General features: G+C 41.8%; 1 protein-coding gene across 2 annotated transcripts in view; it reads right to left on the bottom strand.

Moving 5' to 3' along the window:
- DPP10 (dipeptidyl peptidase like 10) overlaps positions 1-12,863 on the bottom strand; it is an 863,493-nt gene that overhangs the window by 191,087 nt on the left and 659,543 nt on the right. For both annotated transcript variants that reach the window (XM_030580652.1, XM_030580651.1), the window contains exon 5: positions 1,122-1,196. In XM_030580652.1, coding sequence (XP_030436512.1) covers positions 1,122-1,196 — 75 coding nt within the window. The remainder of the gene's footprint in view (positions 1-1,121; positions 1,197-12,863) is intronic.

Here is a 12,863-nt window from a genome sequence, read left to right as displayed (position 1 = left end):
ATCAGACAATGGCTACCTACCATTCTCTGCCTCTAAATATCTGTTGATAATTGAAGTTTAAAATGAAGTACAGTACTGTAGACAAAGCAATAATGACAAACAGAGAGAGGGTCCTTCTGTAAAGTGGTGAATTCAAAGGGATCATTCTGTAAAGTGGTGAATTCAAAGGGATTTGAGGGCTCTTAGCAGCTCACTGAATCAGCCCTAAGTGTATGTAGACATAAGGGGTAACACTTGTGATTGGTGCTACTTGACTGAAGTTCTCCACATAACATAGGGTAATATAGCATTGCTATTATTCCCTATTTTGCCACATCAGAAACATATTACATAACAGTTAGGAAGGAAAATCACAAGGAGCAAAGAAATATTTTGACCAAGAATCAAACATGAATCCTTTTATCTACTGTGTCAAATCCTACAACACAAAATACAGATATGTCAGCTGTTATATTTAGTAATAACTGCTTCCTTGTAACTTGGTAGAAAGAAAGAAAGAAAGAAAGAAAGAAAGAAAGAAAGAAAGAAAGAAAGAAAGAAAGAAAGAAAGAAAGAAAGAAAAGCTCCCATTTACTTCAATGGACTTTAAAATGAGACTCAAATAAAGAACAGTCTTTAAGAAGTTACTTTTTTTCCTTTACATCACACCACTGTAGCATGTTCTATTAGCTGTCAACATATTTTTCCAGGTTGCAGACGTAATCGTTAAGGTTAAAGATCTAGAGAGCAATAAAGGAATGTTACCACTGCACTTGTCCGGCTTTTATTCTGACCTGGAAATTAATATATTTATCCCAAGAAAATCAGCATACTAAACACAAGTAGTCTATGGTGAGTTACCAACATAAAGTTTATCAAAAATAAGTAATAAAATCAATATGCTCCTATTTCTGAATATTGATTTTTGAAATTAAAAGAAGAAAAATGTTTCACCTATGTGGAATTTTAACACAGAGTTTATTGTCCCAAAACTTAAAAAAGAAGAAAAAAGGTTTATTTAATATATCAGTCTATCTTAGTCTCATGAATAATGGGAATGCATTCGTAAAGTAAATCAGAAATGATAAAACGTTTAAAGTGTTAATTAAGGAGACAACTGAATGTATGAGTAGCTTGCTTACCTGTTTGACATCATATGCAAGAAGAACAAATCTTAAATCTGGTGAAACTGAATATCTTGATGCTTTGAAAGTTACCTAAAAACAGGTAATAATATGGGTAATTAACATATTTAAGGTAATTTTTTCCCCACAGATTCTGACATTCACTTAAAACCTTTACAATGGCAAGATCATTTCTATTACAAACAACTGAATTATTTGTGCATCAGAAGGGTTATATTAATTATCAGTGTAATTTCATTAACATTATTAGACTACAGCAGATTACTTTGGCTGCTACACTATCAACAAATTAAAAAAACCTCTGAGACTTGGTCATGATAGCAACACTATGCTCAACATTAACTGTTTGAAGGAAGGCAACTATAATCAGCACAAAAGAGGAAAGACTAGGCTTCTGTGATATATACTTCATAGACAATTATGAAAGAGGCCTCACTGGTTAAGCTTAAAGATAATTGTGACATTGCACCCCATAATGCTTTAAAGAAATATGCTTCTGAGTGTAAATATGACATAACTGGAATATGTTTATGCTAGATATGCCATGTAACATATCTGTGCAAAGGTTATGCTCTTCTGCATGTATTCATCTTATTTGTATGCACGTATCATTTTTATATCTGAAGTTATGAGCTTTGGCTCTATGCTTGTATTTATAGCGTTTGCTGTAGAAAGCACCTAAGGCAGATTTGGTCAACACAGTGTGAAGGGGTTATTCAAGTAATTCGGAGTACTTGGCGAATAAAGAACCTTGATAGTCGCCAGTCCACATCTGAGCTTTCCTGGGAATTCCTGGATAAAACTGAGTCATGCATGGACATGTGACTTGCCCATGTGACTCCAAAACTCCATTTTGTAGCTGGATTCTACACAGGGAGAGAGAGGGGTTTCCACCCACAGGAGAAAGTCTGTTTAAGCCCCTGGAAGCCCCTCCATTTTGTCTTCAGCTGGCACAAAAAATAGCCTCTCCACCCCAAGGAGATGCCTGAAAGAAACTGAAATAAAGGACAGTAACTACAAGGGTGTGAGCGATTGCTGGATCCAGGCTAGGAGGAAGTATAGTCTGTAAAAGAGGCTTATTGGAACATACCTGAGATTTACCTGCATTTAGTTTTTACTGTATTAGGCTTAGACTTGTGTGCCTTATTTTATTTTGCTTGGTAATTTACTTTGTTCTGTCTGTTATTACTTGGAACCACTTAAATCCTACTTTTTGTATTTAATAAAATCACTTTTTACTTACTAATGAACCCAGAGTATGTATTAATACCCGGGCGAGGGGCAAACAGCTGTGTATCTCTCTCTATCAGTGTTATAGAGGGCAAACAATTTAGGAGTTTACCCTATATAAGCTTTATACAGGGTAAAATTGATTTATTTGGGGTTTGGACCCCATTGGGAGCTGGGTATCCAAGTGTTGGAGACAGGAGCACTTCTTACACTGCTTCCAATTAAACCTACAGCTTGTGGGGGACGTGGTTCAGACTTCGTTTGCGGCAGGCAAGCATGTCTGACTCAAACAAGGCAAGGCACTGGAGTCCCAAGCAGGGAAAACAGGCTCACAGGTAGTCCCAGCACATCAGGTGGCAGTCCCAAAGGCATTTCTGTGACCCAACCCATCATAATAATGTACAGACAAAAACGGATAAGCACATTTAAGCAATAGAGCTTTGTCTCTCTAGCTGCTTCTCCTTTATCTTTGTAAGCAGAGTCAGGACTCACCTGGACATCTGGTGGTGAATTATGGTGAGTGTGGAAAAGAGTTTCAGGGACTGATCGTGTTTGCATAGGCACGCCCACCTCGCCTAGCATACCCCACGGCAGCCTAAAATGGTTACTTTGACCGCTGTGGGATCCCCAATTTCTTTGTTATTAGGGCAGGAGGAATAAAGTGTTGTCACCCTGATTATGTGAATGAGGAACTATGAAACTGCCTTATGACAGAGAATCTCACCCTCAAGTAAATAGCACTCGCTAGACAAGGGACATGGGTGCCAAAACCCAGTGAATGGAGAGAGGTTGGGGATAGGTGTGTGTATCTGATGGTATGGGCCCCTCTGGAGGGCCTAGCACACCAATTGCACTTCCTTTTCTCTCTCCACTATTGAATAGCAGAGCTAATTTTGATTTTATTAGGAGTCTAGCTAGAGACTGCTAAGCTGAATTCACTTTGGGCCAATAGTGCACCAGCACTGGGGCTCCCCTACTACAAGCTGAAATCACTAAAAGAGCTAAAACTACTGAGCTGAGATCATTGAGTGCTGTGTTAACTAGTGGGGGAGCCTGCAGATATACTGCTAAGCAGCTGGAAGAGCAGTTTGCAGGACAGTTGGATCAGTGAGCCAGTGCAGAGGAGTGGAGCTGAGCAGTTTGCGGGGACAGCTGGAGTGGTTCATGGGATGGCTGGTGGAGCGGAGCAGCTTGTGGGATGGTTGGAGCAGCTCACAGAACAGTGAGTGGAGCAGTTTGCAGGGACGGCTGGAGGAGTGGAGTGGAGCGGAACGGCTGGTGGAGCAGAGCCATTTGTGGTGAAGGCTGCAGCAGACCTCCATGGAGAGGCGCAGCAGTCGGCCTCACTCACATAAGGTGCCCCCTAACACCCTGTGTGCCCCCCCCATTCCACCCAGGATGGGGGGGGATAAACTCTGCAGATGAACTTTTGAACACTGGGGTGGCACTGAACAGGGAAAGAGACTTTTGGGTTCTTGGACTTTGGGGTGATTTGGACTTAAGACCCTGTAGGGAAAAGGACTCTGCCAAACATACTTGGAGGTGGGTCTTTTGCTCATGGTTTGTGTTATAATCCTGTTTGTGGTGTTTCCCCAACATAATGCCGCATTGTTTCCCTCCTTTATTAAAAGGATTTTGCTATACTCGGACTCCGTGATTGCGAGAGGAGATGTATTGCCTCCTAGAGGTGCCCGGAGAGGGTGGTATGTAATTGTCCCAGGTCACTGAGTGGGGGCTCGAGCCGGTTTTGCATTGTGTTATTGAAATGGAACCCCTGGATACTGAACCCGGCCCTTGTTGCTGCCAACTCAGAGGGGCAGAAGGGTTACATCTTGAACATAAACATTTCGTAGAACAACCTTCACTAAGAGGAAATGTCTTTTATTTTACAGGAAATTCAAAGAAAACAAGAAAAATCTCTGGTGGAAAGTAAAGTGAAACAGAAAGCAGCATTACAAAACTAATATTGCTTTATATATAGCTAAGTCTACATGACACCCAATTGAATTGAGTATTGTAATTTAATCAAGGGGTAATGCTGATGTCAGAAAGAATTTAATGCATTTGATGTAGAAAGAGGATCAGTGTGCCAGAAGAAATAGTACCACTAAAGAAAAATATTTTACGTTAATTTGGAACCATTTGCTTTCTACAGAAGGAAAGGGTCAAAAACCAGGTAGTGAAGATATAGGCAAGATGAAAAGAATAGAAGCAGCATAACTGGGGGGGGAATAGTAGCCCAGAATTGGGTATACCCACAATAAAAAGGTTTTTTGTGGATGCTGCTGCTCTCAAAGGGCCTGTGCATATGTACACGAATGCCTGAGCTGACTAAGCTGGAGTATGCAAGGGTGTCTAAACTGAGCCTTGCTAAACACCACATTCAGGCTAGCTAATGTCCTCCGATGAGTGTATGTACATCTCTCACTAAATTCAGAGGAAACTGCATGTTTGACTCTGAAGGCAGAATTTTAGCCTTTTCAAAACTAATAGAACCAACCTGGCAAAAGAAATCACTGGGAAAACTTAAGTTTTGAAACAAAATGCCCATAGTAAATGTATTATTTTAATATTGAACACAGCAGTTCTACAAGTGGCCAGCGGAAAAATGAAAAACAAAAAACAGCCACCAGAGAAAAAGAAAGGAAAAGGTCTGTGGGTTTAAAATATTCTTTTTGCTTGTTCAAAACAAGAGATTCCTGTCCCCCCAACCTAACCTTGATTGTCTGACTGACTGATGCAGTCAAGACAGATCATGTATATGAACATTTCACTTATTTGGCAAAGCACTAAGAACATTTTTAGATGTGGAGTTCTACTTCATTCTGGCAATGTAATAATTATTGCCACACTAACTCAGTCTTCTGCAATATATAACCTGGGAAGTTTTCCAAAATCATTTTCAAGCAAGTGAGGTTTCCTGCATTTAGCGATAATCTTCAATCAGTGATTATGCCACTGCAACACTAATGACGCACTCAGAGTAAACACCTGGGCAGCTCAGCTGCAGAATGTTGGCACTTTTAGGCAAAGCCAGTAAGAGCTAGTTTCTTATTTCCCATTAAAAGATCATCTCAAGTATCTGGGGATTTATAATTGTGTGAGACATGCTGAAGATGTCCTGGTTCACCTTGCACTCACCTGCACTTTTTCGTATGGTTCTGGGAGTGTCACATGTATAAGTGGAGTGTAAGTAAGTTACAGTCTCCTGACTACAGCTAGTGGTTTTGGCAGACTATTTCCCTCCTTCTGGTATAATGGGATTATTCTTGCTAACAGAAGTTAAAAATACGGAATATTTTTATATGTTCCACAAGCAGGAAAATTAATATTAGGCAAGCAGAAAACATACTAAATAAGCTTGGAAATGCATGCATGCTAACACTTTTCAAAATTCACTTTAAAAATGCAATGAATGTATTTATCAAGATTGAGATTTTCAAATAACTCACTAAGGGAGTTAGTCAGGTGCCCATCTGAATTTCAGTAGCGTTTGGGTGCCTAACTTCCTTAGGTTTTTTTGAAAATCTCAGCTTCATTTTTTTGGGGGGGATCAAATGATAAGTTTGGCAATAAAATAAGAAATGTAGCCAGTGTTAATTTTCACCATTATATTAACAGAAAACGGGTTTCTAGGAAAAAACACAAGTTAGCATCTGCACTTCTCTTCATACCAAATAGGAAAAAATATGCCAGGCTTAGAATCTGTAGAACCATCATAGTGAAAGAAAGGCAGAAAGAGTAGGTGTTCCACATGCTCTTCTTCCAGGTTCTTCCTTGTCCACATGACAGAGGTCTGACTCCCTTATGGGTAAGAGGATGTCAGCTGGTGTCGAGCTTAGCACAGTTCACTGCACACTGGGCCTGATTATAACTGATAACTGATGATGCTCCCAGTCTCTACATAACTTTAAAAGTCTTTTGAAATGAGATCCTCAGAAGAGAAATACAGAGAGGAGGGAGGTTGTTTGTTTTTCTTTTCTTTTTTGGGGGCTGAGGGATGGGGATTATTGTTTACATAAGAATGGCCATACTGGGTCAGACCAAAGGTCCATCCAGCCCAGTATCCTGTCTTCTGACAGAGGCCAATGCCAGGTGTCCCAATGGGAATGAACAGAACAAGTGATCATCAAGTGATCCATCCCCTGTCACACATTCCCAGCTTCTGGAAAACAGAGGCTAGGGACACCATCCCCACCCATCCTGGCTAATAGCCATTGATCCAGTAACTTATCTAGTTCTTTTTTTGAACCCTGTTATAGTCTTGGCCTTCACAACATTCTCTGGCAAAGAATTCCACAGACTGATTGTGTGTTATGGGAAAAAAATACTTCCTTTTCCTTGTTTTAAATCTGCTGCCTATTAATTTCATTTGTTGGCTCCTAGTTTGTGTGTTATGAGGAGTAAATAACACTTCTTCATTTACTTTCTCCACACTAGACATGATTTTACAGACTTCTATCATATCCCCCCTTAGTCATCTCTTTTCAAAGCTGAAAAGTCACAGTTTTATTAATCTCCCCTCATATGGAAGCCATTCTATACCCCTAATTATTTTTGTTGCTCTTTTCTGAAACTTCTCCAATTCCAATATATTTTTTTTGAGATGGGGCAACCACGTCTTCACATCTGTTTCTAGCCAACACGTTCTCTACCTTTCTGGGGGAGGGATTTTCTGTTTTGTCTGGTTTTCATTAAGTATTTTATTAATGTGGGATTTTAGTGCTTTTAACCCTAGTGAAAATCTGGAGGTTAAACACTCTCCCCACCCCATAACATTGTTTTCCCCAGAAATAGCTGCAATTGAGTTTTCTTGCTAGTTTTGCTACCACGTTCATGAATACTACTTTTCAGACTGCTGCCTGTGCCAGAAGCTGTTATTCTTACTGTAGGCAGATACAGTTTAATGCTGTCTCTATGGTAATCTCTACACTGTAATGAGGATTTGTGATTACAGCACATGTAGAAGGACCTGAGCTAGCTTCGATCTAGATAGAGCGAAAATAGTTTGTGTATGCCTATATCAGCTGCAAACACACTTCCTCATTGCAGTATATACATGCCCTGTTACCTGCATAACTGCTACTCCTGCAATATTTACATTTCAGAATGCTGTAAACTTTTTACCCAGAAATTAGATCTCAAAGGCTTGTATATTCTTTCTCTTCCTAAACTCACAGGTCTATCATGTTTTTCATGAACTATGCTGAGTTTGACACAATTTTATTTTTTCTAAGTTGTAAAAGCAACAGACTAGGTTTGCTGAGGCAGAACCCCCACTAACTGCAGGATCCGAACCAACTGTATAAGATGCTCAGCAGATTGCATTCTTAGCCTCCTATGGAAGAAATACCTCATGTGATATGGGTTTTAATTCTTTGTTTAACAATGATGCATGCTGATGTGACACTCCATGGACAATCGATGGCCTCTTCTACTCCCAATAATGCACTTGATAACTATGACCACTGGTATTACCACTTGCACAGATCACAAGGATGATAACCAAATGGAGACGGACTGACACAGCATATTTAAGTTACGCTTTGCCCTTTATCTTCTTGGTGACATACTAGGTTTGTTTTTGTGGCAAAGTATTTTTTTTCTGGGAAAGAAAAAGGTAAGGACTGTTCTTTGAGACAGTGTGACAAAAAGCAAAAGAATCTGACAGAGACTTAAGCAGAGCAGAGAAAGAGAGAATAAGGCAGAGAGCTAATTCTTTCCTCCACCTTTTAGAAATATTAAAAAATGTCTGGGTATTTTTGAAAGTGAAACTTGCTCAGATTTTGCTTTACAAGGCCAAGGTTTCCCATTGATAGAGATTTTTTATTCTTTCATATTTCATCAATGTTTCACTGATAACCAGAAATGTTTTGTTGCAAGTCAGATGATATTGTCACGCATAAAGATAGCTTAGGCTAGAGACAGTATAATAAGCCCATATTACAGTTAACAATGCCTGGTTTCAGTGGCCATGGTGAATGCTCAGATAACTAAGAGAAGGAAATATTGATTCAGACTCAGCCTTTACTTGCAATATAAGCCACTCAACCTGAACCTCTTTTTCCTTTTCTTTTCTTGAAACCTGGTTTTGAGTTATTATTGATAAACAGGCTAGTCCTTTCATCTCTGCTCAATAGTCTCAACTCACTATACAATATTCTCCATGGCTCAGATCTTCAATGGTATTTAGGCATCTAACTCCCACTGATTTATGTGTAAGTTAGGAGCATAAATACCTTTGAGGATCTATGCCCACATGGCTGCTGAATTTTAATTGCTCTTGCATTTAAAGTAGTGCCCTGTTTCTAGTCTTTCAACATACATGTGGCAGAGATGGAAATTACTTATAAGGTAACCTAATCAACCTCTATGGCTATATATGGCTGTTCAACATTTTGACAGATGAAAGGAGACATGGCAAAGTCAGAGGTGCTTAGCAATGGCATGGGAAAAGAGCCCAATGCGTGAGCGGTAAACCTCACAGTGTCCACTCGCCAGATGGAAGTTGAAGCATATTTTGCTTCCTGGCTCGCCTGCAGGCCTCAGTCTGGGCTCTCTGCTGGCTCTCCATGATGACTACACCAGTCGTAACCTGACTTCTCCAAACTGAAGGATTGTGGGCAGGATTTTTCCAGTTGTCAGTGGGTTGCTGTATTTCTTGAGGACTTGCTTGACCTTGTCACCGTGCTGGAGCTTTGGCCTTCCTCTGCATCACAGGTGAATCTTAAGTTGGCCCCAGTGCACAGCCTTTGACAGACAATCATGAGACATGTGCTTCACATGTCACAACCAGCAAAGCCTGTGAATGTCCAGCATAGTCTGGATAGACTGTAGGCCAGTTCTCTTAAGGATCTGTTACTGGTGATCTGTTGGTCCCAAGTAACTCCAAGGATTTTTCTAAGATAGTGGAGGTGGAAACTGTACAATCTCCGCTCTTGCTCGGAGTACGTAACCTAGCTTTCACAGCTCTAAAGGAGGGTACTAAGGACACAAGCCTGATCAACAGACACCTTTTTGTTCAGAGTTAGCAACTTCTTGTTCCAAATATGCAAGGTAAGTTTGCCAAAGGAAACAGAAGCTTCGCCACTTTTTACATCAAGTTCCCTAGCAAGGTTGAGTGGGCTGGTAAGAATTGAGCCGAGAAATGAGAAGTGATCCACATTGTCCTGAGTTTCATTATCAAAGTAGGTTTTAGGTGGAATGTTGGTGCCTTGTGACATGGCAACTGTTTTCTTGATACTAATTACCATGCCAAACATGGTGCATGCATCAGAAAACGTATTCAAAACATTAAGACAGTGCAGGACTATTACTCATAGTATATTTTCTAGTGCTTTTAGCACTTTCTCCAGGATAGATTCAGTGGGTCTAGCAGCAGAGCTTCAGCCACTTAACTTGGGAGACTCTTCCACATTTGGGAAATTGACAAGTTATTTAGGCTATATTTTCTTCTCTTTAATTTTACCCCACTTATATTTAGATTCCTTTGTACTAATCTAAACATCCATTCTTGATGCTTACACTCTTCATATTCCTGTTAACATTTCCTCTCACTTTCACTGTTGTTAATATCCAAAGAGCATGCTGTTCCTTATTGCACCCTACCAAGAACAGAGCCATTTCAAGACTGCTCCTTTAAAACTGACTGTAAAAAATAATACTTAGCACTTCACGCAGCAATTTGTGTCTTCACAATATTAGCTGAAGGACTATGCTGTTGATGTTCATTGACCTGCTCAGGTCACCTTATCAGATGGTCATTGGCCAAGTGGCAATGCAGAGCAGTAATCAAAGGGGAAGGATTACGTGGGTAGCATTAACATGGCACTAAGTTTCAAAATAGTTTCCTGAAGTGGCAGTGGCAACTATGGGAACCGTGAGTATCAGGCCCCCCTTTCATTTCTGTAAATCAGAAGTTTGGTACACAGAGTTTTGTACCAGTGTAAAGGTGGACTGAGAAAGGATTCAGCACCATTGTGATGATTAGGATAGGGAGCATTTAGTGGACAGGGCCTAGCTGCAGAAAAGGCAGTGTGGCAGTAGACAGAAAAGGCTTAAGAAGGAACTCTGGTAGCAGTCAGAAAATGCAGGGTAATTGGAGAAGGATGGTCCAGTGGTTAGGATAGGAGCCCATGATTTAGGAAACTAGGTTACGTATCTTGTTCTGTTTCTGTGTGACTGAGAAAGTCAATTAACCTTTGTGCCTCAGTTTCCATTCTGTAAAATGGGATAATATGACTTCCCTATCTCCCAGCAGCATTATGAGAATAAATACTTTAAAGACTGTAAGGCACTGAGCTACTACAGTAATGAGAGGCATATAAGTATGGTAGGAAGTAATTAAGGAAGACCCAATAAGAGAGAGAAATGGATCTTGATAGCAGAGAGGGCCTTACAGCAAAAAGAAATATAGTCAAGAGAAACAGAACTGGAAATAAAAAAATAAGAAACCCCTAGAAAGCTAAAAAAGAGGAAGGCCTAGACAGAAGAGACTAGCAACAGGCTAGGTCAATGGAACATGAAAAAACAATGGCAGGTGCATGAAATTAAAGAGACTGATGAAGTCAGGTGCATAGACTGATAGAAAGTAGGCAAAATCCAAACTTGAGTGGATTCTCCTGTGATTGGGTTTGGTCTGAGATTTTAAAAAACTGTATGTATTCTACAGTATATGATAAATTATATTAAAAAATCACACTAAACGGGGTATTCAGGTTGTAAAGTCAAGCATTCAGAAGTTAGGAAATGCCTGTGTTAAGGTTGCCTGTGCAACCTGTGACAAAGTTCCTCCTCTCCCTTGGTGGATCCTGTGCTTACTGGCAGATTTGCTCGCCTCACAGATTCACCCTGTGGGTTGGGAAACAGCCCAGAGACTTTCCCCTCTGGTAGAAGCCACAGTCCAGGTCAATTTCTCCTTTGTTTGATCAGGAGTTGGGTGGTTTGGGGGGAACCAGGGCCCACTCTCTACTCCGGGTTCCTGCCCAGGGCATCAGAGGGCCTTAATTAGAGTCAGGTGCTTAACAGCCTCACCTGACTCTCAGCCGGTTAATTGGAGTCAGGTGTTCTCATTAGCCTGGAGCAGCCTCTGCTCTGGTCACTCAGGGACCAGAAAACTACTTCTTCAGTGGCCAGTATATCTCCCTTCTACTACTCTGCTGGTCCCAACTCGCCTAGGTCTATCACAAACCTTAATTTGTTCCCCTTGTGTGTATGCATTATGACACAGTCTATCACTGCACTATTATAAGCTATAGTTTATATACACTGTCCTACATTTTTAAAAAGCAAACTGAAAAATCAAAATGCATCATGTGTTTCCATATTGATCTGAAATAGGTCATCAGCAGCCTCGGGACCTTTAGATCCACTACACAGACCTCTGCCACTTGAGCTAATGGAGTAACTGGTAGTAAAAAGCTATTTCCCTCTCTGCAGGCGAGCTACTAGAGGGAGATGAAACAAGCATTTTGCCAGGGGGTTTCATGGCTGTTTGCTGACAGCAGAGGGCTACTGAGACTCGGGAATCCTCTCGAGGGGAATGTTGTCTAGTTGTCATAAACCCTGTTTGCCACACAACTTGTTGCTGGCCCACTCTACTATCCAATCCCCACCCCAATCATTTCTGTACACCTGTTCCTGTCATTATCCTCCCCATAGCTCTGTCCTTGCCCACCCTGTCCCCAGCATTACCTTCTGCCCCTCTCTTGACCCTGTGCACCTCTGCTCTTCTCTCTTTCTGGCCCTCATGTTCTTAATTCTCTCCCACCAACTCCTGTCCGTGACCGACTCCACATGTGACTCCTGTGCTATCCCTGCACTACTCTGATTCTTGTTCCTGTTCCCCATTCCACAGTTCTTCTACACCCCTTGCATTGCACTCAGGATGTTTCCTCTTGCTGCCTGGGCATCTGCAGTGGGACTGGGGGCAGCACTGAGAGCACAAGAGAAGGTCTCCCTGTTCTCGGTTCTCGATACCGAGTGCCACAGAATCACCCAGCAGCCAGGAGGGCCAATGGCAGGGAAAGTCAAGCTCATCACTGGAGCCTGGGATGGAGCATGCTAAATCACTCTGTGGGGATGGGCCAGGCATAATGTAGTCTGCAAGTAGAGTCTCTGAACGGACTTGCAGCATTGTGTATAATTAGGGACAGATAGAGCCGGTGCAACCATTTAGGTGACCAGGGCGCTGGCATATGGGGGGTGGTATTTTCTTTGGCAGCGACCACGATGTCCAGATCTTCGGTCACCCCGGTCGCCACCGGCATTTAGGCAGAGGGAGCTGGGGCAGGGAAGCGCAGGGAGGGTCGCCTGCAGCAAGTAAGGAAGGGGGGCGGCATGCAGAGGAACTCCCCGCCCCAGCTCACCCCAGCCCTGCCTCCTCCCTGAGCATGCCGTGGCTGCTTCACTTCTCCCGCCTTCCAGGCTTGCGGCGCCTAAGCTGATTGGCGCTGCAAGCCTGGGAGGCGGGAGAAGTGAAGCAGCGACGGCGTGCTTGGGGAGGAGGAG

This window comes from Gopherus evgoodei, chromosome 11 (genome assembly GCF_007399415.2).
Source record: "Gopherus evgoodei ecotype Sinaloan lineage chromosome 11, rGopEvg1_v1.p, whole genome shotgun sequence".
Classification (NCBI taxonomy): Eukaryota; Metazoa; Chordata; order Testudines; family Testudinidae; genus Gopherus; species Gopherus evgoodei.
The sequence above is the reverse complement of the archived record's forward strand: the minus strand, read 5'-3'. Positions and strand labels throughout refer to the sequence as shown.